The 26,739-nt window shown below is 35.6% G+C and overlaps 5 protein-coding genes across 5 annotated transcripts; 3 read left to right on the plus strand and 2 right to left on the minus strand.

The window, feature by feature from the left end:
• On the minus strand, positions 234–2,618 carry LOC104733676 (TMV resistance protein N-like). Its single transcript, XM_019233615.1, has 5 exons — positions 2,377–2,618; positions 1,666–1,886; positions 1,355–1,487; positions 463–1,291; positions 234–341 (listed from the first exon to the last, which is right to left on the minus strand). Exons 1-5 carry the CDS (start codon positions 2,616–2,618, stop codon positions 234–236), a joined length of 1,533 nt encoding a protein of 510 aa, XP_019089160.1.
• Positions 4,972–6,843, minus strand: LOC104732281 (probable xyloglucan galactosyltransferase GT14). Its single transcript, XM_010451818.2, has one exon. It carries the CDS (start codon positions 6,653–6,655, stop codon positions 5,081–5,083), a length of 1,575 nt encoding a protein of 524 aa, XP_010450120.1. The 5' UTR covers positions 6,656–6,843; the 3' UTR covers positions 4,972–5,080.
• LOC104733677 (FBD-associated F-box protein At4g13985) lies at positions 11,148–12,840 on the plus strand. The gene is made up of 4 exons (XM_019233887.1): positions 11,148–11,618; positions 11,684–12,227; positions 12,315–12,455; positions 12,536–12,840. Exons 1-4 carry the CDS (start codon positions 11,203–11,205, stop codon positions 12,821–12,823), a joined length of 1,389 nt encoding a protein of 462 aa, XP_019089432.1. The 5' UTR covers positions 11,148–11,202; the 3' UTR covers positions 12,824–12,840.
• On the plus strand, positions 14,074–16,984 carry LOC104732282 (heat stress transcription factor A-5). Its single transcript, XM_010451819.1, has 3 exons — positions 14,074–14,427; positions 15,120–16,301; positions 16,619–16,984. The coding sequence occupies exons 1-2, from the start codon at positions 14,182–14,184 to the stop codon at positions 16,287–16,289; spliced, it is 1,416 nt and encodes a 471-aa protein (XP_010450121.1). The 5' UTR covers positions 14,074–14,181; the 3' UTR covers positions 16,290–16,301; positions 16,619–16,984.
• Positions 18,132–22,543, plus strand: LOC104732283. Its single transcript, XM_010451820.2, has 6 exons — positions 18,132–18,285; positions 18,695–18,966; positions 19,383–20,034; positions 20,125–20,324; positions 20,742–20,986; positions 21,191–22,543. The coding sequence occupies exons 2-6, from the start codon at positions 18,695–18,697 to the stop codon at positions 22,153–22,155; spliced, it is 2,334 nt and encodes a 777-aa protein (XP_010450122.1). The 5' UTR covers positions 18,132–18,285; the 3' UTR covers positions 22,156–22,543.

Raw genomic sequence — 26,739 nt, forward strand, 5'->3', positions numbered from 1 at the left:
TCCAACAGGCCGCAGGGGCAAAATCGTAATTTTAAAGAGGATCAGAAGAAACCCTAGGTCATTGGCCCACTATATATAGCAGATGTCATTGTCAGAGAAAAGGATCCGAAATTTTGGACAATTAGAGAGAGAAAGGTTGTTATTTTCATATTAAGCATTTTTGCTCCCTAATTGTCATTTTCCTGAAAACCCTTCTGTAAAATTCGACGTTAAATAAAAGAACCAGATCCGATTCATCCCACTTTATTGATATCATTTATATTGTCGATTTCATACATCAACAGAAAGCTATGGGGCAGTGCACTAACATCGAGTGTGATGCCTTCAATTTTGCTTGTACCCTGACAATAGTAAACATATGTGAATGTGACGTTTAAAAAGAAACCATGGCATACCCAAACAAACATTTTAATATGCGCACAATGACATACAACAAAATCTAACAAGTTTGGCGAGGCTTACTGCATAGTTTGCCAGTAGTGCATATATGTCGTCAGGATGCCACAAGATGCGTTGTTTGGCAGGTCTGCTTCCAGATTCTGGACGCACGATATGTCTTCCCGTTTGCTCTACCAAACCATGCATAGCTATACACCCATCAGTTGATATGTCAATGAGAGACTTTTTGGCTAAATGTCTTATCTCAAATTCACCGCGATTAAGAAGGGTACTGACTCGTAGGACTGGGTCTCCATTGAAAAGACATGCGACATGAAGAAAAGCAGCCTTACCAACTTCGTCTAAGCTATTGTAGCTAATATTCAAGATACTCGTAATGTTTTCGTAAGGAGCTTCTTCAAACGATTTTAAACCATCTTTCCACTCCACTATGGACTTGCCATGGAGATAAAAGCCAAAAGCCTCAAGGGCCAAAGGAAGACCTTGTGCAAGCCCTGTAGCACAAATTGAGAGATCTTTGTAGACATGAGAAGGAGGATGTCCTCCTTCAAAAGCAACCTGCTCGAAGAGTTTGAGGGCAGTATCATTATCCATGAACTTAACATCGTAAACAAATCTTACTCCACAAGAGTTGTTAAGCAAGCTCTTGTCTCGTGTTGTTACAATAATTCGACTGCCTAGTCCAAACCATCTAGCCTCTTTTGCCAGTGCATGCAGCTGGTTCACATCATTCACATCATCAAGGATAATAAAAACTTTGAGGTGTCCAAGCCTTGACTTGATACAGTGAACACCTTGTTCCACACTCCACAACTTAACATGTTCTTCACCCAAAATATTGGAAAGAAGCTGTTCTTGTAAGTATAAGAGACCATGTTTGGAAGAAATTCTCCTAATGTTTGGTATGAAACAAGAATGAGGTAAAAACCTATGTTTATATTGTTCATAAATGTACTTGACTATGGTGGTTTTGCCAATGCCTCCCATTCCCCATATTCCTATCATACGAACCTCATCATTGGCGTCCATGTTCAAGAGAGGACTGAGACCTTCCTCATGTGTTTTCATCCCGACAATATCACTGAAATCTATTGGCAACATAGATAACAATCGGCTTGAAATACGTCGAACAATGTCTTCAATCATGGTGGCCTCATCCACGCTAAAATCGAAGAAAAAAACAATTCAAAGTAAGAAAACTCACTAAAGAACAAAAGATTTTAAGCCACTTGTGATGAAATATAGAAAGATAAAGATAGAGCCTACCATTGTGTGGAACCTTGCCCTTTCGGTTGGCGATACGAGTAAGTGCTTCTCTCCATCCAAGAACCTTGTCGGCCATTTCTAAACCTTGGTACCATTCTAAAGCAAAACTTCCTCTCTGATTTCTCACGTCAGAGGGATTCACACCATAGAAAATAGGAACGACTTCAATCTCCTTCTTTCCCTGAAGTTCCATAATCAATCGGAGCTCCTCCAAGCACCACCTTGAAGCAGAGCCGTGCCTAGAGGTTTAGAGGCCATAGGCAAAAAAAAAAAAAATCATATTTGAAATAATTTAAGAAAATATAACACTTCTAATACTTCATAATAATTTTATAACCAAAGGTATACAATAAAATAGGTAGATATAGTATTGTGTCACTATCAACAACAAAAAATTGTTTTGGTGATTATATGAATTTTAAATAAACGGTGGTGTAAAAATGTGATATCTAATTAGTACTATAAGAAAATATTAATATGCAGGGATCCTAATTTGTCCGTGTATTTAGACCTTAGAGATCCTACATATTGCAGTATTGGCATTGCTCTATTTTCACTATATTTCCTTATTACGTATATAAATTTTGATAACCTTACTTTGACACATGCATGAAAAACACTAATTGACAAAAAGATGGCTTCATAAACTTTCTACAAAATTAGAGGCCGGAGGCGAGTGTTTCTTTTTCTACCATGTAGGCACGGCTCTGCCTTGAAGTAACGTAGTTCTCGGAGATAGCTACAGCAGCAAATCTTGAACTCTGTATGGCTTTGCAGAGTTCCTCAGAAATAGATTCTCCGATCTCAAGCTTACGGTCGTCTTTGAAAGTAACAATTCCCCTACTAACAAGCGCTTTATGCAAATGGCTAACGAAGCTTTTGCGTGTGTCTTCTCCTCGGAAGCTGAGAAAGACATCATAGTTCCAGAGTCGATGTGAAGAGGACGAAGCCATTTGGTATCGAGTTGAAACTCTCTAACAACTATGATTAACATAACAAGTCGAGGTGAAAACGAAAAGTCCATTTGGAAGACTTTTAAATCCAACCAAAGGACAAGTGTACATATATATTAATAAATCTCCCCCATGCATTATTAATCTCCCTCCGTTCTAGTTTAACTGTCGTTTAAGTTTTTTCACACAAATTAAGTAAACTATTAAATTTTATGTTTTGCCCTTCATTAATATATTTTATAATTTTTTCATTGGTTGAAACTTTAATACAGCAGGGATAAGATTGAAATATTCATCAAACATCTGCATTGAAAATCTAAAACGACAACTAATATGAAACAAAAATTAAATCCTAGAACAACAACTAAATTAGAACGAGGGAGTAATAAATAGAGGACTCTTGTATCCAATTAAAATTGAATGATGATGTAAAGAAAGAGACCTCTAATGGCGAAACATCTTACATTTTAGCCTGACTGGGAAAAAGGAAATTACGCAGGAACTTACATTTTAGGCTATCTCCATTCGACCAAGTTCTTGAAAAAAAATGAAGTTCGATGTTTTCGTCAGTTTCAGAGGAATTGACACTCGGAGAACTTTTGTGAGCCATCTTTGTCATTCATTATTTAAGAAACAAATAAGGTTTTTTAAAACCGATGAATGGAGACCAGGTTCTTCTCAAGTGCTTCAGTGAATTGAAGAGTCTAGAGCTGCGATTGTAGTCATATCAAAGAACTTTACTTCCTCTGTTTCTTGCTTAGACGAATTAGCCAAGATAATGGAGTGTAGGGAGAAAAGATCCCAAGGATCAACCACTTCCTTGTTCTTGGTGGTGCCGGTTTTCTACTGCATAGATCCTTCTGATGTTTTAAGACAAGCAGACAATCTTCAGGAGCATGTCGGTGGAGATAACTTGGACAAGGTAGACAAGTGGAGAGATGCATTGACAATGTTTACTCGGACATTTGCTCATTTCTTGGATTGGTACGATTACTTCCAGCTTCTTTTTTATTCAGTTACTGAGAATATTCATCATCTTCTCACTTTCTTTTTTTCTTTTCTTTAGGGAGCAGGAAGACTCATACATCATCGATAGAGTTACCAATTATATTTCTGAACATTTATCCGCAGGCAGATCACCAGGCAAACAAGGATCTGAAAGAACATCAGGAACTAGGAGTAACGAGATAAGTGAGTTTGAAAGCTTACTAACAACGCCTAGGACAGGGGTTTACGTGTTAAATGAGCCTGAAAGCTTAAGAGCACCTATGACTGAGAGTAACGAGTACATGAACAAAGAAAAGCCTCTTAGAGTCAAGCCTAGGCTTAGGAACTCTGTGAACGTTTCTGAAAACAAGTTGTCCGTGAGTTCTAGTAAATTTTATAGTCTTGTTGGGATGGATCAGAATATAAAATCAGTGGAGGCATTACTGCTTGATCTTGATTCGAAAGACGGATCTGTCGGAGAAATCGGCATTTGGGGTGTGAGAGGAGTCGGGAAAACCACACTTGTGAGATGTGTTTACGAACATATATCGCTGCAGTTTCAAGATCACTGCTACGTCATGAATGATACCAGCAACTATTCTCTAGGCGGCCGTGAATTAAAGTGTTTACTAGAGGAAATAACAAGAGCTGCTCTAAAGACAACGTCCTCACGGAGTGTAACTGGGAACTGTGATGTTGTGAAGGCCAAGTTTGGACACAGAAAGGTTTTGGTTATTGTTGATGGTGTTGATCACATCGCCCAACTCAATGATATCACTTTGATCGCTAGTTGGTTCGGTCCGCGTAGTAGACTCATCATAGTCACACAGGACAAGAGTTTACTACTTGAGTCTGGAATTAGGCATCTCTATGAAGTAGAGCCTCTAAAATACGATGAAGCTCTTCAACTGTTTTCACAATTTGCCTTCAAAGAGATACACGTTCCTAGTGTCTTTGATAGATTCTCTGCTCGTGCTGTCTTTATTACAGGTCATATTCCACTTGCCCTTAAAGTGTTTGGCTCCTTCTTATTCGAGAAAGACATCAATGAATGGGAATTTGAGCTGCTAAGACTCGAAGCATCACAAGAAAATTGGATATCAGTTGTTTCTAGTTACATCGGTGGGGACTTTTATCGAAGACAGCCAACCATATTAGATCGATACATTGGAGGAGAAGACGATGAGGGAGATGAGTTTCCATCGTATTGCTTCGCTCTTGGCTGATCAAAAAGGTGAAATCACGTCCCAACTTAATTAAACTGAAAACTATTTGCTTATATGTACTTATCGTACTTGCTCAAAGATAGATCATGCATCGTTTTATAAAATGTAAATGGAGTAACTTCTTTTGTTTTTTTCTTGTGTATCAAAATAGCTTCTTTTTATTGTTTTTCTTTTCACTCTTGAGCAAATTGCTTCTACCTATATAAAACTAAAACACCACAGTAATGATTGAATGACATATATTTCACTTTATGCCAAAATTTGAGGTTCATATGGAGAAAAAGTATACTTATAATCATCACTATCATCAAACCCATCACTACCATCTTTCCCTTGTCTCATCAACTCCCTCACTTCTTCAATCCTCTCTAACATCCCCTTCACAGCCAGCTCAAACGCATCTTCATTCCCTTCCGAATTATACTTGGGATCAGCGTAGACCACCCTCGGTATCAACTTTATCACTTCTTCTCTCAAACTCACCACTCTCTCCTCTGGAATCTCATTCAACCTCTCCTTGATTTTGATATTCCACTCCTTCACATCCCTAACCGGTAGATACACAGAGTACCTCGTGTGGTTCTTAGGCAAATGCCACTTGTATTGAGCGTAAGCTGTCCCCGGATGGAAGAACACCGGGATGCAGCCAGCCAATATCGAATCAAACATGGATCTTCTCGTGTAAGAATCTCCCGGTGGCTGAAGACAAAACACCGAGTTCCTGAAAACCTTCATCACATTGACAGGGTTGTCACAGTTCGTTTTCCCATAGTTACAGTCTAGCAAGTAACATTGATCCCCTGACTCCAAACACTCATCAATGATCTTCCCACGAACCGAGTCTTTATACTCAGGCCTCGGAGCTCCCGCGAATGCGAACAGATACTCTCGTTTCCGAGACCTCATTAGCTCTTGCCACTCCGAAACTTCATCCACTGATCTAGGATGGAAACATGTCGGATAAGGAATAGCGTAATCGTTCTTCCAAGAACTCGATTCGATAGACAGCATCGACATGTTTCTTGATTCAGGTAAGAACCTCAGCTTGCTTCCCCAATCAGATTCGTTATCAGTCTGTCTCCTAAAATCCCAAGCGATCCTTCCTGAAACCAAGAAATGGTCTCTACCGGACATACGACCCCACTCTTTCTGTACCACAAGCCAATTCATCAGCTCATGAGACGAAGAGTCTCTAACGGAAATGTTGAAACCCCAAAGGTACCTACTCATATCAAGACCAGCGTAAAAGGGCACGAAGATGGCAGAGGCTAGAGACGAATCATTGGTCAAGCATCTGTAATTCATCATCTTGTTGTGAAAAATCACCTCGAGCATAAACTGATTCGTCGTGGACCAACTTTGTTTCAACAAGACATCCTCGTAGCTCTTAATCACAGGACCGAAACCGTAGTTTTCAATGTAAGGACAAATGTCTTTCTCGGTTCCTCTAGTAATCAAATAGCAGTTATCAAGCAATTCGGAATTGAATCTATAAGGAAGATTATGGACATAGATGTACCGACCGGAGCAAGAAGAAGAAACAGGAGATGGGTCGTCGGGTAATCGTGAAAAGTTGTCATCTTTCGTGAATTCAGGGGAGATTGATTTCTGGGTAACGTCGGGGATTGAGAAAACGGTTTCGTCTGTGTCGGTGAAGAGAGCAGAGTAGTCGAAACAGAGGAGGACGAAACAGAGGAGAAAGAAGAGTGGAACAATGAACCAGACATGGTTATGATTGTTGTTGTTGTTGTGGTTGTTGCTACGGAACTTGCCCGTCGCGATGGAGATGGGTTTCTCCATCTGAGAATAGTTCTTGGGTCGCATCAAATAAGGGAGAGGAATAAATCAAAAATTAAAAAGAATGTGTAAGATTTGTTGAGAAGTGGAGATGATAGTGTGTGTGACCATGAATTTGGGGAGAAGAGAAGGGGAGTATGAGAGTTAAGAGTGACACATGGATGTGTCGAGGTACTAAATAAAAGTGACGGTTTCGTTGTCGGCAAATGAAGTTTAGGGGAGATTCAGTTTCGCATGGGTCAGTCAATAAAGACCTTCTCTTTTCTCTCTCGGCTCCACCTAATAATAGTACTCTCTATTAATGGTATTCATAATTTTAAATATAAATTGTTAAATTTGTTTAATTAATTGCTAATTTGTATTTTAGTGGGTTTCACTGTATAAAGCTAAAAAAGGATATGGGAATTTTTACAAAGCAAATGTGCAAATAAATTTTGTAGATTTAGTATCAAACCTTATAATAACAAAAAGTGCAAATAAACATATGATTGAATCAATTATTGAAAAAAATTGTGTTGAACAAATTCACATAATGAAGAGAGGGGGAGAAAGTGAAGAGAGGGGGAGAAAGTTAAATATTCTCGATATTTAAAGCACTTTTGCTCTGAACTTTAAAATGAGTAATCTCCGTCAAATCATTCTCTTATTTAGTTTCTGTGAACCAATTGACATACTGTATCTAGTAGAGATCAGGTGAGTATGTAAACTGAACAAAAGGGAACTAATAAAAAGAAAAAGAAATAAATAAATTGATGATATTTAAAGGGTGAATTAGGTGTATAACCAAAATTCATAATATTATTAAGAATATAGCAGCATAAGTGAAGAAATTTGAAGAATAGGAGGAAGGGCAAGCAAAATTACTATTTTGGTGTTTTAGGGTAGGGGTGATGGTGGTGGCTAGAGGCCGGCGGTGGTAGCCGACGATGGTGGCCGGCGGAGGGAGTGGCCGGAGGTCGCTGACGGCGGTGGTTGCCGGCGGCGGGGTTGCCGGAAGTGATGGCCGCCAGAGGTGGTGGTCGCCGGAGGTGATAACCGCCGGATAATCGCCGGAGTTCGGTGGCTGGTCGTCGGTGGCCGGTGGCCGGATGTCGGTGGCCGGATGTCGGTGGTCGGCGGTCGGTGGTGGCGGCGACCGGAGGTCGGAGGTGGCGACGGCCGGTGGTCAATAGTGGTGGTGGCTGAAGGAAATCTAAACCCTAGAAGTTAGGTGATTGTGAACCCAAGGGGTGAGGGTGGTTAAGAGGTGGAGTGGTGATGGTGGTGGTAGGGAGTATGGGTGGTGGTGACAAGGGTAAAGTGGTATATAATACAGTTTATACATAATATATCCCTCTTTAGTGGTTAGAGTAGTTAGAGAGTCAATTATAATTTTTTTTTAGGTTATAGGGTGCAATTCCCCATATTTAAAAGCTTAGTTTGACAAGAAAAAAAAAACAGATTTTAAGAATGATAAAACTAATTAAGAGGGGTGTATTCAACTTAACATTTTAAGTGATTTGTGTAAAATTTACAAATCTTATGTTATTCAATTATGTATTTTAAAAAGTCTTTTGAAATTCTCTATTATTGAATTATGGATTTTAATAAGTCTTCTGAAATCCACTGTTATTGAATTAATGATTTAAAAATCTATCTTAAAATCCACTGTTATTCAAAATAGTATGCAGATTTGGATTTTAATATTTTTTTTGGATTTTGAAGGATTTGAGAAGATTTCTTTAGTTAAAAATACACAAATCCAAATCTCATGGTTTTAGGTGGAATTTGAAAGAATTTTACAATAAATCATATCAACCTCCCTAAAATCATCAAAAAAGTTTAGAATCTCATAAAAACTAAAATCACTTGGAATATTAGAGGGGGGTATTGGTTTGAGATTTTAAAAGAATTTTAATGACTTTAAAAGTTATGTAGAATATGTTGTTATTCAATCAAGACTTTTTAAAACTCTTTTAAAATTTGGTGTTATTAGTTGTGGATTTATAAAAAGTAATCTAAAATCTTGATAAATCTATTGTTATTGGATTAAGAGTTCTATAAAGTCATTAAAAGTTTTATGTTATTCAAATAAAACAAAAGAATCTTGGATTGTTAATGAATTCAAATAATATGTTATTGGTTTAAGATTTTATATCACTTTCTTCATAAAAAAAGTCATGAAAACTCTCTCATCAAATAGAGAGATTTGAGAATCATAGTTCATGACTTTTTGGGAAGCAGAGAAGAAGAACCGAAGATCCAGCGGTGACCTTCCACCACTGTCCGACGAAAAAAGTGCTTAGTGGATTATACGGTGACCTTCCACCATCGTCCGATGATGAGAAACCCAGCGGAAACTCCTCCTCATTCTCTCAACTTTCACTTCGACCCTCTCTCTCTTCTTTCTTTATCTCTCTTNTTGGATTAAGAGTTCTATAAAGTCATTAAAAGTTTTATGTTATTCAAATAAAACAAAAGAATCTTGGATTGTTAATGAATTCAAATAATATGTTATTGGTTTAAGATTTTATATCACTTTCTTCATAAAAAAAGTCATGAAAACTCTCTCATCAAATAGAGAGATTTGAAAAAAAGTGCTTAGTGGATTATATGGTGACCTTCCACCATCGTCCGATGATGAGAAACCCAGCGGAAACTCCTCCTCATTCTCTCAACTTTCACTTCGACCCTCTCTCTCTTCTTTCTTTATCTCTCTTTCTTCTCTATGTGTGTGTGCATGTTTGTTTACGTCACACTCTGAGTATATTAGATCATGACATCCTTTTTTGTATAAAATTTTGTATCATCACTTCCGTAACAAGATGAGAAACTCTTGTACCTATAACTTGGAGATCGAGTATGTCATTTTTTTGATAAAACCAGAACAACCGATAATGTCAACAGGCGTTGAATAAAGATGATTTTATAGAAGATGATAAGCAAGAGATTTTTTTTTCTTTCACAGAAGCGTTGAATCAAAAGAATATTGTGCAATATTTTTTGAAAAAGATTTTACAAGATTTTATGAGTGATTTTACAAGATTAGGAAAAAAAATCAGCAAGATTTTAAACAACTTTCTAAACAATCACTTAGAATCCTCAATTTTATACTTTCTATGATTTTATTTGAAGTCATTAAAATTCTCTTAAAATCTCAAACCAATACCTCCCCCTTAGATTGAATACACCCCCATATATATATATATATTCTACCTGTTTTAGAAATCGCTAGGCGCTAGTCGAGCGGTCGGAATGGGACTAGCACCTAGCGAGAAAATCAGAGATTAATCGGGGACTAGTTTTAGGGTTATTTTATTAAATTATTAATAAAATAACAATATATAGTATTAAATATATGTATAATTCTGTTTATGTTAAAAGAAAAATATCAAATAAAATATAAAACTACAGTATTGTTTTAAAAATTACGGTAAACACATAAAACATAACTTAAAAAAGTTATGATTTTTGTTAAAAATTTATATATTAGTTATTGTAAAACATCCATAAACTCTCATTTAATAACAAAAAATACATATTTGATTTTTATTTGGCTCTAAAAATAATCATTATATACAAAATTAAGCGGAAAATAATCGGATTAGACGGATTATAATCAAAATAGACAGATATAATTGGAGAATCGATGTTAGGTGGGGATTAATTAGTCATTAATCAAGGCAGAGAGTATAGACCTAACGATTTTGTGAGGCGTAATCGGTGCTAGACGGGGATTTTTAAAACAGGTTATATACTACTAAATAAAAACATTAATAAAAAACGAAAGGGATATCAATTTTTTTTTTTTTTTCATTCTCATATTTATTAACTCTATGTTCTTCTTTCAAGAATCAAGATCCGTATATTAGGAAACAAATGTTTAACATTGGTTAGCGATATGGTCATATGAAAAGTAGCAATTGCTTCTCTATAATTGTGAGTATTTTTGACATTTGATAAATTCAACGTAAGAGCCTAACTAAGAAGGGTGACTTTTAGATTTTCAACCACCACTGATCTCGGCGAATTTTATGAAACTAATATGACCACCGACGAAATTTCAACTTTCCTAAAGTTTTCATTTGGTGATGTCATCGTGTATGGTTTTTAGTATTTTGAATTCTTGATACTATTATTGGTCTTTCAAGAAAATTTAAAGATTTTCATCTTCATATAGTTCTTAGGTAATAATTTTAATGGTTTTGAAGAACTTCAAAGGTAAGATCCATAAGCTCTTTCCCTTGTATTATTCGGTGTTACTGTTAACTGCTCGGTGTTCTCGTTTTCTTCGGTTTAGCTTAAAGCTAGTCGAATTGAACCGAAAAAGTTCAAATTAATCGGTTCAGTATTTAAAATTCGCCGATTTTAACCGAAACTTTTTTAATCGATTTTGTTTCGATATTTATCCATAGTGGGCTAAGTTTTTAAAGGCCCAAACATATGGATCGAGCTTGGCCAAGTTAAACTGAAGTAGTTACTGATACTTGAGACCTGAAACCCTAACTGGAGTGGAGACAAAGTAGTAGATACGATCGCATTTGGTCGGAAGATTTTCCATTTTGCTCCGTTTTGGTCTAGTTAGGCAAGGTTACATGGATGATGAAGACGGAGAGAGACGTGTTCGTGCGAAGCAAGCAGGTGACAGAGTCGAGGAAGTAGATCGGCTGAGAAACTTGCCAGATTGCTTGCTCTTTCAGATTCTCTTGAAACTTCCCACGAAGGATGTGGTTAAGTGTAGTGTCTTATCCCGTCGATGGAGAAACATCTGGAGATATGTACCTGGCTTGGACTTCGAGTGTCGTGATTTCATGGCGAGTGAGTATTATGATCCCTCTGAATTCATCACTATGTTAGGTTTCGTTTATAGGTTTCTGGGTTTCAACAATGAGTCGTGCTTAGAGAAGTTTAAATTAACGGTTAATTGGTATGAGGGCGTTGTGCTTGGTACTGCTCATTTCACCCAGTGGATCAACACTGTTGTTGAGAGGAAAGTTCAACATCTCCATATCTTAGACAAAACTTTTTTTTTTTTTTTTTTTTTTTTTTTTTTTTTTTTTTTTTTTTTTTTTTTTNCTTAGACAAAACTTGGGGGATGGATGAAGTGGTGATACCGCGAACAGTTTACTGGTGTGAGAGCTTGGTATCTTTAACTCTCTGTGACGTATACTTGCTTAATCCCCCCGAGCTTGTGTCTTTACCTTCTCTCAAAGTTATCGTTCTAGATGCAGTTATGTTTGACAACGATTTGGTTTTCGAAATGCTGATCTCAGGCTGCCCTGTTCTTGAAAGCTTAACTGTAAACAACGGCAATTTAAAATATCTTCAAGTGTGTTCTCAGTCTCTATTGACCTTCACTCATGTTGAGGACGAGGGTTATATGACAGTTGCAATTGATGCTCCTAGGCTTGAGTATCTGAGGCTCAGTGATAAGGGACTTGAAAGTTTAATAATCGAATGTCATGGTTCACTTGTTAAGGCAGATATCGATACTGTGTTTGACTTCAGTTTAAAAAATGAGTTCGATCCAAATGATCTACCAACGACACATATGATCCGTGATTTCCTTGTCGGGATATCTTGTGTTAAAGATATGATCATCTCTTCGAGTACTCTTGAGGTAACTGTCGACGCTGAATTTACTATTTGGATGCTTTACTTTATCCTCTAAGTATTTACTAATCTCTTCTTTTTTTTCTTTTAGCAGGTCATATATGACTACTCAAGATGTGAAAAACTACCCTTATTCTGTAATATATCTTTCTTGCGAGTCGAATTCACCGACGACAGGTGGGAAATGTTGCCAATCTTTCTTGAGAGCTGCCCGAATCTAAAATCTCTTGTCTTGGTTAGGACTTCTTGTCTTACTTTATGAATGGAATTGTTAAAAGTAAGACATTATATCAACTTGTTTCGTCCTACTTGCAGGAATTTTGTACTTGTCCAGAGGAGGAGAAAGTTGTTATCTTACCAGGACCTCGTAGGTTTCTAACATCTCTCGAGTATGTTAAGATTGTGAAGTCGGACTCAGAGGAGGAGGAGGAGGCGACAGAGATAAACCTGGAACTAGTGAGTTACTTACTAGAGAACTCAGCAATCCTCAAGAAGCTCACACTATGCTTAGGTTACTTGAGACGTAGGGAAGAATCAGTCATCCTTAGGAAACTCCTTACCATTCCAAGACTCTCTACCTCATGCCAAGTTTTCGTCCTCTGATCCTCACAAAGTCTTTATTCCGGTGATGAACGTACAAGTTTGTCTTTTGAATACTAAGTTATCGTGAACTCCTATGTTTCTTTTTTTTTTGTTTAACTTGAAATTGAACTATTGCATAACTAGTAAGAGAATCGTATGTTTGGTATTTTGTTACGTATGACTATTATTCTATTAATGCTTTCTAGTCAACAAAATCCTCATGGAACTCACTCTATGATTGGATGATTATAGAAAGCGAAAAGAATCTGATAATCTGACAATCTGACAAAGGAACTAATTTCAATTCTAAGACTTTTATGTTAGTATGTTTGGGTTTGGCTTAAACTGATACCCAAAAAAAGGAGAAAAAATGTTTGGCTTAAATTAGTAATTGGTTTTGAAAAATGTTTTTGCGAGATAATCATAATCCAGACTTGAGTAGGAAATACGAATAGATACCAAAAGAGGAAAAAGAAAAATCAGTTATTTAAGATTCAAACTGAACCAAAATGATAAGATTCTTGCAAGGCTCAATGAGTAAAATTTCTAGAAACTCTTCTTGTTTAGTGTTAAAGAAATCAATTTGAGATAAAGAAATTTATATTTTAATCGAAATATCAATTTACCGAATATTAATTTACAAAAAATATAATTGTATTGATAATTTCTCATTATATGAATAATTTCTTTCATGAATTACTAAATTTTAAAATCTATCTTTAAGTAGAGCGAGAAGTCTACTAATCTAAATTTAGTTCCTTAAATGACAGTTTAAAAATTGTTAAGATGATTTTTTTTTTTTATTATTCCAAAACAATTTATTTACACAACAACTTATGCAGTTAAAATTAGAGTTCAAGATCAAGTATTGCGATATTTTTTTTTTGTCAAACGTATTAAGATAATTATAAATCACTAGTTAAGATAATATAGTTATTCATTTAGAAAATATTAATTTTTTAAAAAAATTTGTATAAATATACAAAATTCAATAATATTATAAATTTTTATTCTTCCAAATATCTCACTAATCAAAATTATAAATATTTTTTGTTCCTTGTTATTTTCAATAAATTACCATTGAAACTTTAAATTTGTGTCAGCTTTAGAAGATTAATATTTTTTTTTTCTTTCTTTTGGACAAAAGTGAGTTGAGCATTATCATTTCACCTGGGGAATTTGTAGTTGTTTTAGGTATTTTTGGGTTTAAAAATTGTAGTTTTAAAGACGTTTTAGGTAATAATATTACTCAAAAAAAAGGAAAAAAAGTTAATTCATTTATTATTTACGTCTAAGGATCACTTTCTCTCTCTCTCTCTCTCGGGCCTCTCCCACCATCTCACCATCTCGCGTTGCTGTTTCCTGATTAGATTCAAACAATGAACGGCGCATTAGGTAACTCCTCCGCGTCCGTGAGCGGCGGAGAAGGAGTTGGAGGACCTGCTCCCTTCTTGGTGAAGACCTACGAGATGGTAGATGATTCGTCTACGGACCAGATTGTATCGTGGAGCGCTAACAACAACAGCTTCATCGTTTGGAACCATGCGGAGTTTTCACGCCTTCTTCTTCCAACTTACTTCAAGCACAATAACTTCTCTTCTTTCATCCGTCAGCTCAATACCTATGTGAGCCTTTTTTTTTCCTCTCTCAATTTTCGGTTCGGTTCTACCGAACTCATCTCTCGGATTGACCTAATTTTTGTCGCGCATCGTTTGGTTGAAGTTGGGATATTCAAAATTCGAATTGTGGGTTTTGGAATTATTAGAATGCGTCTAGGCTTTTGTGTGATTTATAGACTGGATTATGGAATTGAGTTTACGGATTAAGAAGAGGATGAAATGTAGCTTAAGTTGAAGGCTATGTATGTAGCAAGCTACGAATCTATTAATTGGAATTATAGAACGCATCTAGGCCTGTGTGATTATGGATTGAATTGTGGAAATGGGTGAATTTAATCATTTATAGGAATGTTTTCACCTCCAAGCTCCAATGTTATCATTGCATCTTAGATGTTTTACCTCTGCCTAAGAAATTCATCACGAAGATGAAGTGTAGCTTCAAATTGAAGGATTTTTGTATGGACGTTAAGAGCAGTGACAGTGCTAGCAATCAGGTTTTATCTCCTCCAGTGTCATCATGTGATTGGAACTTAAGGACTGTGTTATGGACTTTAAGAGCAGTTACATTGTTAGCATTCAGATTTTATCTCCTCCAGTGTCATCATGTGATTGGAACTTAGGGACTGTGTTGATATTCCTTGTTCTCTGCTCTTAGGTTTCTTATTTACGGTGAATGTTCTTGTGATTTTGTTTGTTAGGGGTTCCGGAAGATTGATCCAGAGAGGTGGGAATTTTTGAATGATGATTTTATTAAGGATAAGAAGCATCTTCTCAAGAATATACATAGAAGGAAACCTATACACAGCCACAGTCATCCACCTACGTCGTCGGCTGATCAAGAAAGAGCAGCGTTACAAGAGCAAATGGACAAGCTTTCACGTGAAAAAGCTGCAATTGAAGCTAAGCTTTTGAAGTTCAAACAACAGAAGGCTGTTGCGAAGCATCAGTTTGACGAAATGACTGACCATGTTGATGATATGGAGAAGAGGCAGAAGAAGCTGCTGAATTTCTTGGAAACGGCTATTCGGAATCCTACTTTTGTTAAGAATTTTGGTCGTAAAGTTGAGCAATTGGATATTTCAGCTTACAACAAAAAGCGAAGGCTCCCTCAAGTTGAGCAATCAAAGCCACCTTCAGAAGATTCTCATCTGGATAATAGCAGTGGTAGCTCGAGACCCGAGTCTGGAAATATTTTCCATCAAAATTTCTCGAATAAATTGCGGCTAGAGCTTTCTCCAGCGGTTTCAGATATGAACATGGTTTCACACAGTATACAAAGTTCCAATGAAGAAGGATCAAGTCCCAAGGGAATACTGTCAGGAGGTGATCCAAAAACTATACTAACCCGAAGAGAAGGCCTACCATTTGCACCTGAAGCACTAGAGCTTGCGGATACCGGGACATGCCCGAGGAGATTACTGTTAAATGACAATACAAGAGTGGAGACCTTGCAGCAGAGGCTAACTTCTTCAGAGGAGACAGATGGTAGCTTTTCATGTCATTTAAATCTGACACTGGCTTCTGCTCCATTACCGGACAAGACAGCTTCGCAGATAGCTAAGGCAACTCATAAAAGTCAGGAGATTGGAAGATGTACTGAGTTAAACTTTAAATCAATAGAAACAAGTGCAAGTGAGAAAAACCGGGGTAGACAACAAGAGGTTGGAGGTAGCCAAGCAAAAGCAGCTCCTCCAGCAAGAGTGAATGATGTATTCTGGGAACAGTTCCTAACAGAAAGGCCGGGGTCTTCAGAGAATGAGGAGGCAAGTTCGACTTATAGAGGAAACCCATACGAAGAGCAAGAGGACAAAAGAAACGGGAATATAATCTCACGTAATACAAATCATACTAAGCAGCTCACCTTATAAAGTAATTAACCGGTAATACATCCTTAGACCTACTTGTTATCTTTATACTGCTTGGTGATAAACATGTTAGCCTTCTCGATACTTGCATGATGTTTGACAACAATTTGGTTGTTTAACCTAGACTTTGTCGACAATTCTTGTTAAAGAGAACATATGCAGTACCTGTTAAATTTTCCTATTCTGCTTGGTAATTTATTGCATTGATTAGGAATATTTAACGCATGCTAATGTTAACTTGGTTTTGTCAGTAAAGTTTGTTTATGTTGTCATCGGTTTATGCCAATATATATAATGCTGTAAATTTACCCATTTGTCTTTATTGTTTTCAGGTTACATGAACGAGTATGGTCTTTGGTTTTTGGCCCATGTATTGGCTGAGTAAGTAATGAAACGATGGACTGCTGCTATAGCGTCCAAAGCGTAAGTAGCATTCCTTGGTGTAAACACTTTGTGTTTCTCACTTGTTTTTATTTTATTTTCTACACATGTAATTTGACTGTAAATTTAAGTGCATAGGATTTAAATTGAACAAGCATTATTCTTACGTCTTAAATGTGGATAACCATATGTAGCCCTTCCCACACAAACCTTAGAACCGACGAGGGTAACATCCGCTGAAATGTGTTTCTAATTCTCTTTCTGTTTGGTGTATGACTGTATGTATGTTCTCGAAATCATTTTCTTTTATTGGCCAACTTGTTGTATTGGGTATCGATCGGAAGTGTGATACACATTTATATTTCTTGAGTTACCCGGTTCATGCATTTTTCGAATCCCACGATTTACATATAATCAGTGGAACTGGGCGGATGTGGACTTGGTCGCCCCGGGCTTCATTTTCTACAAAATATATGGGGATGCTATTCAAACGTTATGACGGGATTTCCGAAAAAGAAACTCACCGAGAGTTCAAAGATTGGAAATCAAGAAAGAGAGGAACCACCTCGAAGATTCTGAGATTTTGATGATGATGATGATGATTCGAGAGAGAGAGACGAAGTGCCTAACTAGGGGTGTCAATCCGGCTGATCCGGTCCGGCCCGATCCGAAATCCGTAAAGTCTGCATATGTTTAAGCCCGGTCCGGTCCGGTCCAAAATATTTTCGAGCCTATATTTCAAAACCTGAGTCCGGCCCTAATAGGGCTACAGGGCTTTTCAAGCTTTTTGGGATTATAATTCAAACTTATAAGCCTTAAAATGCAGTGTTTGAAGATACACTATAAAACAAATCAATCAAAAATTTAATAACTCATCTATATTCACTACAAACAACTTAATTTAATAGAAAAGGTTTAAAACTAAATAAAATTTCGATAATTTAACCAAATAAACCAATATATAATTTATATAAAATATCATTAATAAAAATTTTAAAGTATAAAATATGGTTATTGAGTAAATATGAATACTAGGATTAGAGTTTAAAACTTTATTTACAATAAATTAGTAATCAAATATCGCAATCAAACAAAGATGTTAACAAACCGGTACAAATATATTTGTTAAAAAGCTTTTCGGGTTAGTCCGAACCCGGTCAGGCTAAGCCCAAAAAACCCTATAACCCAAACGGGCAGAATCTGAAAGGTCCGATTTTTTCTAGACATATATATTGAAACCCGAACCTGGTGTTTTTCAGGGCCGGGCCGGGCAGCCCGCGGGCTTTGACCCTACTTGACATGCCTATGCCTAATAACATGTGCTGTGTTGTAAATTGTACCCGCGACAAACCAACTAATTGTACCATAAATTGAAATAAAAAGCTAAAGTGTAATTAAACCACATGACTTACCCGGTTTATTTATTAGATTTTTCCTGTAACAGTGTCGTTTCTTTTTTTTTTACCATGAAACGGCGTGGTATTAGCTTTTCTCTTTCCTCACAGTTCTCGTCGATTCTCAGACACTGAAGAAGAAGAACCCTAAAAGCGTTTTTCTTCAATCGTCGGCTCTGGGGTTTATCGAGTTCGACGTCTGTTTCTGACTCCGCCGTTTCAGAGTTTGTGCTTCTTTCTCTCTCTGTTTAACTTGCCACTTCCAATAAAGCTCTCTAACCTTTTAAATATATAACTAATTTAAGTATTTGAGAATTTTGATATCTTTGAAGTGTTAATTTAGGTAGTGTTATTATTCCCCTTGGTTCGATTCCATTGTTGATAAAAGCTTGATCATTTCCCTTTAACTTTGATTGATTTGATTGATTTGCTGTGTTCTTGTACATGATTTATTTAAATGGAGTTTTTTTTCATATAAGCAGAGACGTCTCAAGTTTTAAACCTAATGTATCGTTGCAATCAAAATCTCTGTTTGACCTAGTTGCAGTATATAATAGTGTTTTCATCTCTTGAAATTTCTTAATTCGTGTCATTTTTATTCATGGTTTTGATGACTATATAATGAAAATGCAGATGGCTAGATGGGATCAGATCTTCTCCTTACCTGTGCAAAACCCTGCTTTGCCAGAATTTTCTTCTGCCGACCTTGTTTGGTCAAAGGTTGAAGGTTACCGTGACAATATAGATAGGTTAGCTCTTATCCCGTATACTAGGGTGGATGATTTTGTAAGAGGTGAATCCTTGAATACGGATTGTCCTACGAGTTTTCATGTTGAAGCTAGACGAAGGAAAGCCAAAGGGAAAAAATATAAGCCAAAGGTTGATGGCATCCTGGAGTATATTCTGTAAGTTCCACATTCGTTTTGTATTGGTCACAGCAAGTTAGATCATTTATCTGGTTGTTACTTTCTGTTTTGTTTTCTGCATACCTTGTGCTCATCTTTTTCTACTAAAGGGCAAGTGAATTTATATTTTGTTTGCTTCGTGTATGTTTCTGTGTTCTTTTTAATTGTCTCATTTTCTTTTCCTGTATGTTTCCCAAGCTTTCTGTATCCATTTTGTTGCTGCAGCTGGATAGTCTACTATGATCCTACATTATTCTCATTGTAGGCAGTTCTTGGCTCCATTTTTTCTGAATTTAGATTGTTCATACTACACAAATATATGGCTAGCTATTTGGTTGTCCTCCCCATGCATCTCGTTTTGTTAGTCAGTGTGGAATGTAATCGTTGGTTATAATTTAGTGTTTTTGTGTGAGTAGGTATTGGTGTTCCTTTGGACCGGATGACAATAGGACAGGCGGAGCTGTACGGCCAAGTAGGAGCACATATGTTCCAAAAAAGAACAAAGCAGGCCGACCCAATTCCAAGAGAGGTTGTAGGTGTCACTTCATTGTGAAACGCTTAATTGCAGAACCAACAGTGGCTTTAGTAATTTATAATAACGACAAGCATGTAGATGAAAAAGGGTTGCCCTGCCACGGTCCACAAGACAAAAAAGCGGCTGGAACAAGAGCCATGTTTGCTCCATATATATCAGAAGACCTTAGGCTACGTGTATTATCTTTGCTATATGTGGGTGTCTCTGTGGAGACCATAATGCAAAGGCATAATGAATCAGTCGAAAAACAAGGTGGTCCAAGTAACCGAGATGATTTGTTAACTCATAGATATGTTCGAAGACTTGAGAGGAGTATCCGGCGTTCAACATATGAGCTCGATGAGGATGATGATGTTAGCATCAGTATATGGGTTGAAAGTCATCAAAGTCATGTATTTTTCTTTGAAGGGTTCTCTGATACAGACCCTTTTTCCTTGGGTATCCAAACTGAGTGGCAGTTGCAACAAATGATTCGATTTGGAAACTGTAGACTTTTGGCTTCAGACTCGAGGTTTGGAACAAATAAACTAAAGGTCAGTTTCTTACAGTTTGTATTAGTAGCTAGATTTGGTATTTATATTATCAGGATGATTCTCAGATCTATGTGTTACGTTTATTTTCAGTATCCTATCCATAGTCTTGTTGTGTTCGACTCTGAGAATAAGGCTATTCCAGTTGCTTGGATAATTGCACCACGATTTTCCAGTGGAGATGCATATAGATGGATGAGAGCACTTTGTAACCGAGTCCATGCCAAGGATCCTTCCTGGAAGGTGGCTGGGTTCATAGTTGATGATCCATTTGCTGACATAATAACGATCAGGTTGGTTGCTTCAGAGACCACTTTTTCATTTAAAAACATATTTTGCATGTTCCTTCCTTCAGTAAAAATGGCAGAGTTTACCACATCAAAGCAATTAGCTTTGAATGCAGTTAACTTAAGTACATAACCAAATATCGACATATTGAATGAAGTTGCCTTTGGTAATTTCAATAGTGGAGCTATTTGGACAAATTGACTTGGTTGATACAACCATAGGTCTTGAATCCTTGGTTGGACTGGCTAGGTGCAGCTTGACATAGTTAGATTATAGGGTTCATCACTTCATCAACAGATACGGATCCATACTGCTCTCGTTTGTTAATAAGAAATTTGGTGTAAACATAAATTTCAGACAAGGAACCAAATTCAACATTCGATAATATTGCTTGTGAATGATATTGCTTATGATGTTCTTAGGGATGTATTTCAGTGCCCGGTCTTGCTTTCCTTTTGGCGTGTTCGCCATGCATGGCATAAGAACATATTCAAGAGATGTCCAGAAACAGAGACACGCGTTGAAATTTCAAAACATCTTGGGGAGGCTGTAGATAAAATCTGTAGAAGGCAAGGAACAGCCATAGTGTTTGACAGTTTTGTGGAGGATTTTGTTGGTAGTCCAGAATTTGTGGAGTACTTCAGAGCTGTTTGGTCTCCCAGAATAGGTTATTTGCCGATTCTCTCTTTTCATTTCTATTTACACTCTACCTGCATGGTCATCTAAAATATACTGATAGGTCTAAAGATTCATTGGCCCTAAGTATGAAATGTATACATGTAATTCTACATTGTTACTCTGCCACTCTAATTATTGCAGACATTAGATACTAGTCCTCTCTAGAATGACTTTTTCCTCCAATTAATCATAGGAGCTTGGACAAGTGCGTTACAATCTCTTCCCTTGGCAAGCCAAGAGACCTGTGCAGCAATGGAGCTTTACCACTATCAGCTGAAGTGCAGGCTTTTGAATGAGAGGGACTCTGAAGCTTATCAACGTGCTGATTGGTTGGTCGATAAGTTAGGGACAAAAGTACATTCTTACTTCTGGCTTGATGAATATTCTGGAAAAGATAATTTTGCCAGGTACTGGAAAGAGGAATGGGTGAGCGGTTTGACTTCCTTCCGCAAAGCATTGAGTATACCAGATTCTGATGTTGTTATGTCTGGTATATCTGCAAAAATAACAGACGAGTGTGAAGGCAACGAAATTCATGTTGTGTGGAATCCAGGGTCACAGTTTGGGGTTTGCAGTTGCAGCTGGGCAGAAAAGGGATACATATGTAAGCACATGGTCAAACTTACACAACTGTCTCTTGGAAACAGAGTTTCTAGACAGTCCGCTAGCCTTCTACAGTATTATCAGACCTTGATTGATCTGCTACACTGCCCACCTCGCGATTCCTTGTTTCGTGACTATGCAGTTTCTTTAGCCGTCTCTGTGGAAAAGCAAATAAATGCACCCTTCAATCTGCAAAAGAACGATGCTAACGAAGGTAACTTGCAGAAAGAAATTGCTTTCAGTGAACCATCTAATGGAAAATCTCTTGATGAATATGATTTGCTAGATAAACACGAGGGTCACGGCGAAGTTGCTACTGATTTAGATGGTGAGTTGAGTAAATTGCCAATGAGTTGTCTGAGGGCCTGCTCAGAAAATGCAGAAGACATTATTTTGGGTTCTGCAATGGAACTCGAACCTTCACCATGTTCAACCAAAGTTGCTGCAGGGGATCTTATCTCGAGTCCTCTGAATGAGACAGACATCATGAACGAGAACTGTGAAAGAGGTGCGAAAAGGGTGAAAATTTGGGCACCCGAGCAAGGGAGTGTATGAATGATAGTAACTGAGCCGAGCCGAGAACTTAGCAAGAGTTTTCAAGATTTTAGTGAGCAATCTAATGTTGAGCAGACACAAACTGAGAAGCAACAGTTACCGGGTCTTAAAAAACTTGATTCCAGTGAACCCCACTTCATAACTATGATGAAGAGGCTCCTTCAAAGAGGAAAAGAATCCGTTGAATGAATGTTCCAAGAACGCTTGCATTCATCTGAAAGCAAAAATAGTTCTCAAGTAATCCAGATGAGTGTCTTGTACTCAGCTCTGTTGAATAGATTATGAAAGCCACTAAGTCTTTTTCAACTCTTCTTTGCCGGAGATGGGAACTATGGAAATGTAAATTGGATAATTTATTAACTGAGTAGGAAGATGAAATTATCGTATCCACTGTAGTTTCTGTCTCAAATTTTCGTGTTGAAATTTGTTTCAATATTAATCTTTTTAATGTTTATAAGTTCAAAGAGGATTTGAAAAGTTAACAACAAAAGTAAAATTAATACTTTAAAAACAAGAGTCAAAAGTGTGAAATTAATAAAGTAAAGGAAGGGTAAAACAAAATGTATTGCTTAATCAATCATGTGATGTAAAATCATTTATAATTGTTATAAGAGAATATATTCAAATTTCAAATATATAATCCATATATATGAAGTTTTAATTTTTTATTGTGGCAATAGAGAATACATATAAAATGATGAATTAATTAGTAATGAGTACAGCATTGGTATCCTTGGATATGGAAGACTCTTGGGATTCGATGAAAGTAATATAGCAGCAGCAACGTTTGACACGAAGAAAACAAACCCCTCCTAATTCGTGATTTTTAGCTTTGCAAAGCTCATTGCATGTCGCATTGTTTTTACATACTAGGTTTGAGTAACATTGCGCGTTTTGCCCTGTTTAGATCATAAACAAACACATGAAACAGAAATAATAGTACAAAATTATCAATTATTTGTTTTATGAATTAGTATAACTACTATACCTTTACGTTTCTAACTCAAGTTCAATTATTTTTATTTTTATTTAAAAAAAAAATTATAGAAATTGAAAGTTCTTTTAGAAAATTAAACTGTCACCAACTAAACAAATCTTTAGCCAACCTAAAAAAATATCTTGAGTTTTATATATTACCTGAAATCATCGGTAGAAGGATGAGAGCGAAGACCATCAATGATACAAGAAATGAAATCCTCTTGGTTCCCATTTTGCTAGAGTATGCAACAAGTATTTGTTAGAATATACTAGATTTCATTAGAAGTCTGAAAGAAAAATCAAAGCCTATAAGAAAAATTAAGGTTCAAAATCAACATCATGAGAACTTCTATGCCTAATACGAACACCACTAGTACGATTAGATATATAGAGAAAAAACTTACGTTTTACAAATATTTAAGTATGTCGATCTTGAAAATTTATTTTTACACTCTACCTACTAGTTTCCTTTTCCCATAGAAAATATTCAATATGTCCTACAAATTTATACAACCTAATTTAGGAAATTCACAAATTTCTTTTTCAATAATCAAACCATTGATATCTTTCTAAGAGTTACCAACTTTTTCCCCCCTAAATTTATTTGATTTGTATATTAGTTACCAAATTAAAAGACATAATAATCTACAAAATTGAAAATTTCCAAAGCTAGTTAGATTTTAGGTTTTAGTAAATAAATTAACATCATATAATATCTTGAAATTTATTTTAATGGATCTCCCATAATATATACATCCATAAAGGATTCTCTAGCATAGGTTTTTTTTTTGAGAATTTGTTAAAAATATACTTTTTAATATACCCTTTTTCAAAAATACCCATTTTTTTGGCCATTTTTATTTTTGCCCTCCTTTAATTTTTAATGACCATTTTACCCTTAGATGAAAAATATTTTAATCAATAAAAAGAAAAACAATATTTTCCCGCCAAAAAAATTTCCGACATATTTTCCCGCCAAAATTTTTTTTGTCAAAAAAAATTTGATAAAAATTTTCGACAAAAAAAATTTCCCGCCAAAAAAATTTTACAAGGTTTTTAAAAGGTTTTATAAGATTTCTACCTTATAAAAGCCTTATAAACACCTTGTAATGGCTTTTACAAGATTTTTTAAAGAGTTTTAAAAGTTTTTTAAACACCTTATTAACTTTAATTTACTTTATGATAAATAAATAAATTTAAATACATAATGAATGTTTGTCAACTACTTGAAGTATACACCAACACATAGCCACAAATACAAATGTCTTGTTAACTACGTTAACTATTGTCATCACATAATGACATCTATAAACAAACATAGGTTATGTGTACAACACCATAAACATTTAATTCCGGTGTTTGGTTGGCCGGAATCCGGCGTTGACCAGTGTTAATCGACATTGACCAGTATTGACCAGCGTTGACCAGAAAAAATATATATATATATATATATATTTTTTTTTCCCTAAAAATAAGAAATTTTTCATATATTTTTGATAAATAAATAAAAAAGATAAATGATTTGTATAATTTGCAAAAACAAAATATAACAACACAAAATTGTACAACAAAATTTTATATGTAGTAGATTTTTTCATAAAACTATATCAATTATATATCTTTTCCTTTAAACAATTATTTTTTATTTTGTATTTTCAAATGTAGGGATTTTAAATATATTTTTTTCTTTTTACTTATTTATAAGATTATGTCATTTGAAATATATCCAAGGCATTCCCAACTATATCTTTGATTTTACAAGACCAACCTTTGATTTTACAAAATCAATTTTTGTTTTTTTAATTATCTTCTAGATATATGTCTTTCATGTAAATAAATAGAATTTTCATAGTTTTCTTCCTTTCTTTTTTCTTATTAAAAATAAAAACACAGTTGGCAATATCTTGGATATATTTCAAATGACATAATATTATAAATAAGTAAAAAATATATATATTTAAAATCCCCACCTTTGAAAATACAAAATAAAAAATGATTTTTGAAAGGAAAATGTATATACTTGTTATAGTTTTATGAAAAAATCGACTACACATAAAATTTTGGTGGTATAGTTTTATAATATTATTTTATGTGTATTTTCTGTATCAACAAAATTAGTTACTAGATATACCACAAATTTTGTTTGTCATATAATTTTTAATTTTTTTTGGTATATAATTGTCTTGTACTTTTTTGTTGTATAAATTTTTGTTGTAGATTTTATTTTTGTAAATTATACAAATCATTTATCTTTTTATTTCTTTATCAAAAATACATGAAAACAAAAAAAAATATCTTTTTAGGAAAAAAAGAAGAAAAATGTTTTAATAATATTTTTTTTCTGGTCAACGCCGTTTAACACTGGTCAATGTTGGTTAATACTGGTCAATGCCGGATTCCGGCCAATCAACCACCAGAGTTGAATGTTTATGGTGTTGTACACATAACATATGTTTGTTTATGTATGTCCTTATGTAATGACAATAGTTGACGTAGTTAACAAGACATTTATATTATTTGTATGTGTGACTATGTGTTGGCGTATACTTGAAGTAGCTGACAAACATTTTTCCTATTTTTTAAGTTTTATGTGATAGTTTATAATTTAAATCTTGCTCAAACACGCTATGGTAGCAGTTGCGAACAATAGAATGCGATACTAAACTTGTTCTGAGGAAGTGCCACATATATATCACATGTATGGCCTTGAAACTTAGTTTTTATGGTGGATGGATGATGAATGAGATATGATGTGATGATGGTGAACAGGTGGAATGCAAGGAGTTTCAGTTACCCTTATGTTGTTGTAGTATAAGAGATGTCAATCCTAAATGAGTGTATGCAAGCAATCAGGATATGAATATTTGTCTAAGTTAAGCCAAATATGTAGGATGTTTGTCACTAACAACCTAATGATGAATGTAAAATGCAGAAAGTAAAAGCTATTAAGAACAAGATACTAAATGCAATAGAACATGATGATCTAAACAACGATGCAATGAAACAGAAACTATAGTAATGCAAGACAAGTAAAGAACTAATGCAAGGCAAGTAATGAACAGGATTGAACATAAAACTAAATGAATGCAACAGGAATGCAACTAAAATGAAACAAGATATGAGACAGGACAAACACAAAGCATAAACAAGAATTCTAGTGATGAGCTCGAGCAAGCACTCGATCGAGTGTGCGATCGAGTACAAGGTCGAGTTGAATAAATGCGAGAAACAGAGCAATGCAAACAAAACAGAGCAAGACAAAAGTAAATCAAACAACAGGCAAACAACATGATTTAAACTAGGAAATCAATAGACAAGGAAGGTCTTGAGGAGGGATTCATGGGCTGGACTAATGGTTATGGTCATCTAACTTGGTCAACAAATCTCAAACAACTTGAGCTAATCTCTAGACAATGATCTCCTAGAACATGTTAATCCACTCTCATGGCAAAAACAATCAAGCTCATAAATTTCTAGACTAGTTCTCACATAGCAAAGAACTTATACAAGCAAGCATTAAGCAACAGATCATTTATGTCAAAAATCAAACAAGACATCTAATCTCTTAGCATGCCTAATGATAATCTCTAGATCTAGCCTTATCTA

The sequence above is a fragment of the Camelina sativa genome, chromosome 12 (genome assembly GCF_000633955.1).
Source record: "Camelina sativa cultivar DH55 chromosome 12, Cs, whole genome shotgun sequence".
Lineage (NCBI taxonomy): Eukaryota > Viridiplantae > Streptophyta > Magnoliopsida > Brassicales > Brassicaceae > Camelina > Camelina sativa.

What these genes read in the sequence shown, in the direction of transcription:
- LOC104733676 (XM_019233615.1), bottom strand. Translation starts at nt 2,618, where the DNA reads ATGGCTTCGTCCTCTTCACATCGACTCTGGAACTATGATGTCTTTCTC. An exon ending in GAGAACTACGTTACTTCAAG is followed by an intron (nt 1,887 to 2,376) that starts GCAGAGCCGTGC and finishes CTCTGCTTCAAG; the next exon opens with GTGGTGCTTGGAGGAGCTCC. An exon ending in GGCAAAACCACCATAGTCAA is followed by an intron (nt 1,292 to 1,354) that starts GTACATTTATGA and finishes ACCAAACATTAG; the next exon opens with GAGAATTTCTTCCAAACATG.
- LOC104732281 (XM_010451818.2), bottom strand. Translation starts at nt 6,655, where the DNA reads ATGCGACCCAAGAACTATTCTCAGATGGAGAAACCCATCTCCATCGCG.
- LOC104733677 (XM_019233887.1), top strand. Translation starts at nt 11,203, where the DNA reads ATGGATGATGAAGACGGAGAGAGACGTGTTCGTGCGAAGCAAGCAGGT. An exon ending in TCTCTTCGAGTACTCTTGAG is followed by an intron (nt 12,228 to 12,314) that starts GTAACTGTCGAC and finishes TTCTTTTAGCAG; the next exon opens with GTCATATATGACTACTCAAG. An exon ending in ATCTAAAATCTCTTGTCTTG is followed by an intron (nt 12,456 to 12,535) that starts GTTAGGACTTCT and finishes TCCTACTTGCAG; the next exon opens with GAATTTTGTACTTGTCCAGA.
- LOC104732282 (XM_010451819.1), top strand. Translation starts at nt 14,182, where the DNA reads ATGAACGGCGCATTAGGTAACTCCTCCGCGTCCGTGAGCGGCGGAGAA. An exon ending in TCCGTCAGCTCAATACCTAT is followed by an intron (nt 14,428 to 15,119) that starts GTGAGCCTTTTT and finishes TTTGTTTGTTAG; the next exon opens with GGGTTCCGGAAGATTGATCC.
- LOC104732283 (XM_010451820.2), top strand. Translation starts at nt 18,695, where the DNA reads ATGGCTAGATGGGATCAGATCTTCTCCTTACCTGTGCAAAACCCTGCT. An exon ending in GGCATCCTGGAGTATATTCT is followed by an intron (nt 18,967 to 19,382) that starts GTAAGTTCCACA and finishes TTGTGTGAGTAG; the next exon opens with GTATTGGTGTTCCTTTGGAC. An exon ending in TGTTTGGTCTCCCAGAATAG is followed by an intron (nt 20,987 to 21,190) that starts GTTATTTGCCGA and finishes AATTAATCATAG; the next exon opens with GAGCTTGGACAAGTGCGTTA.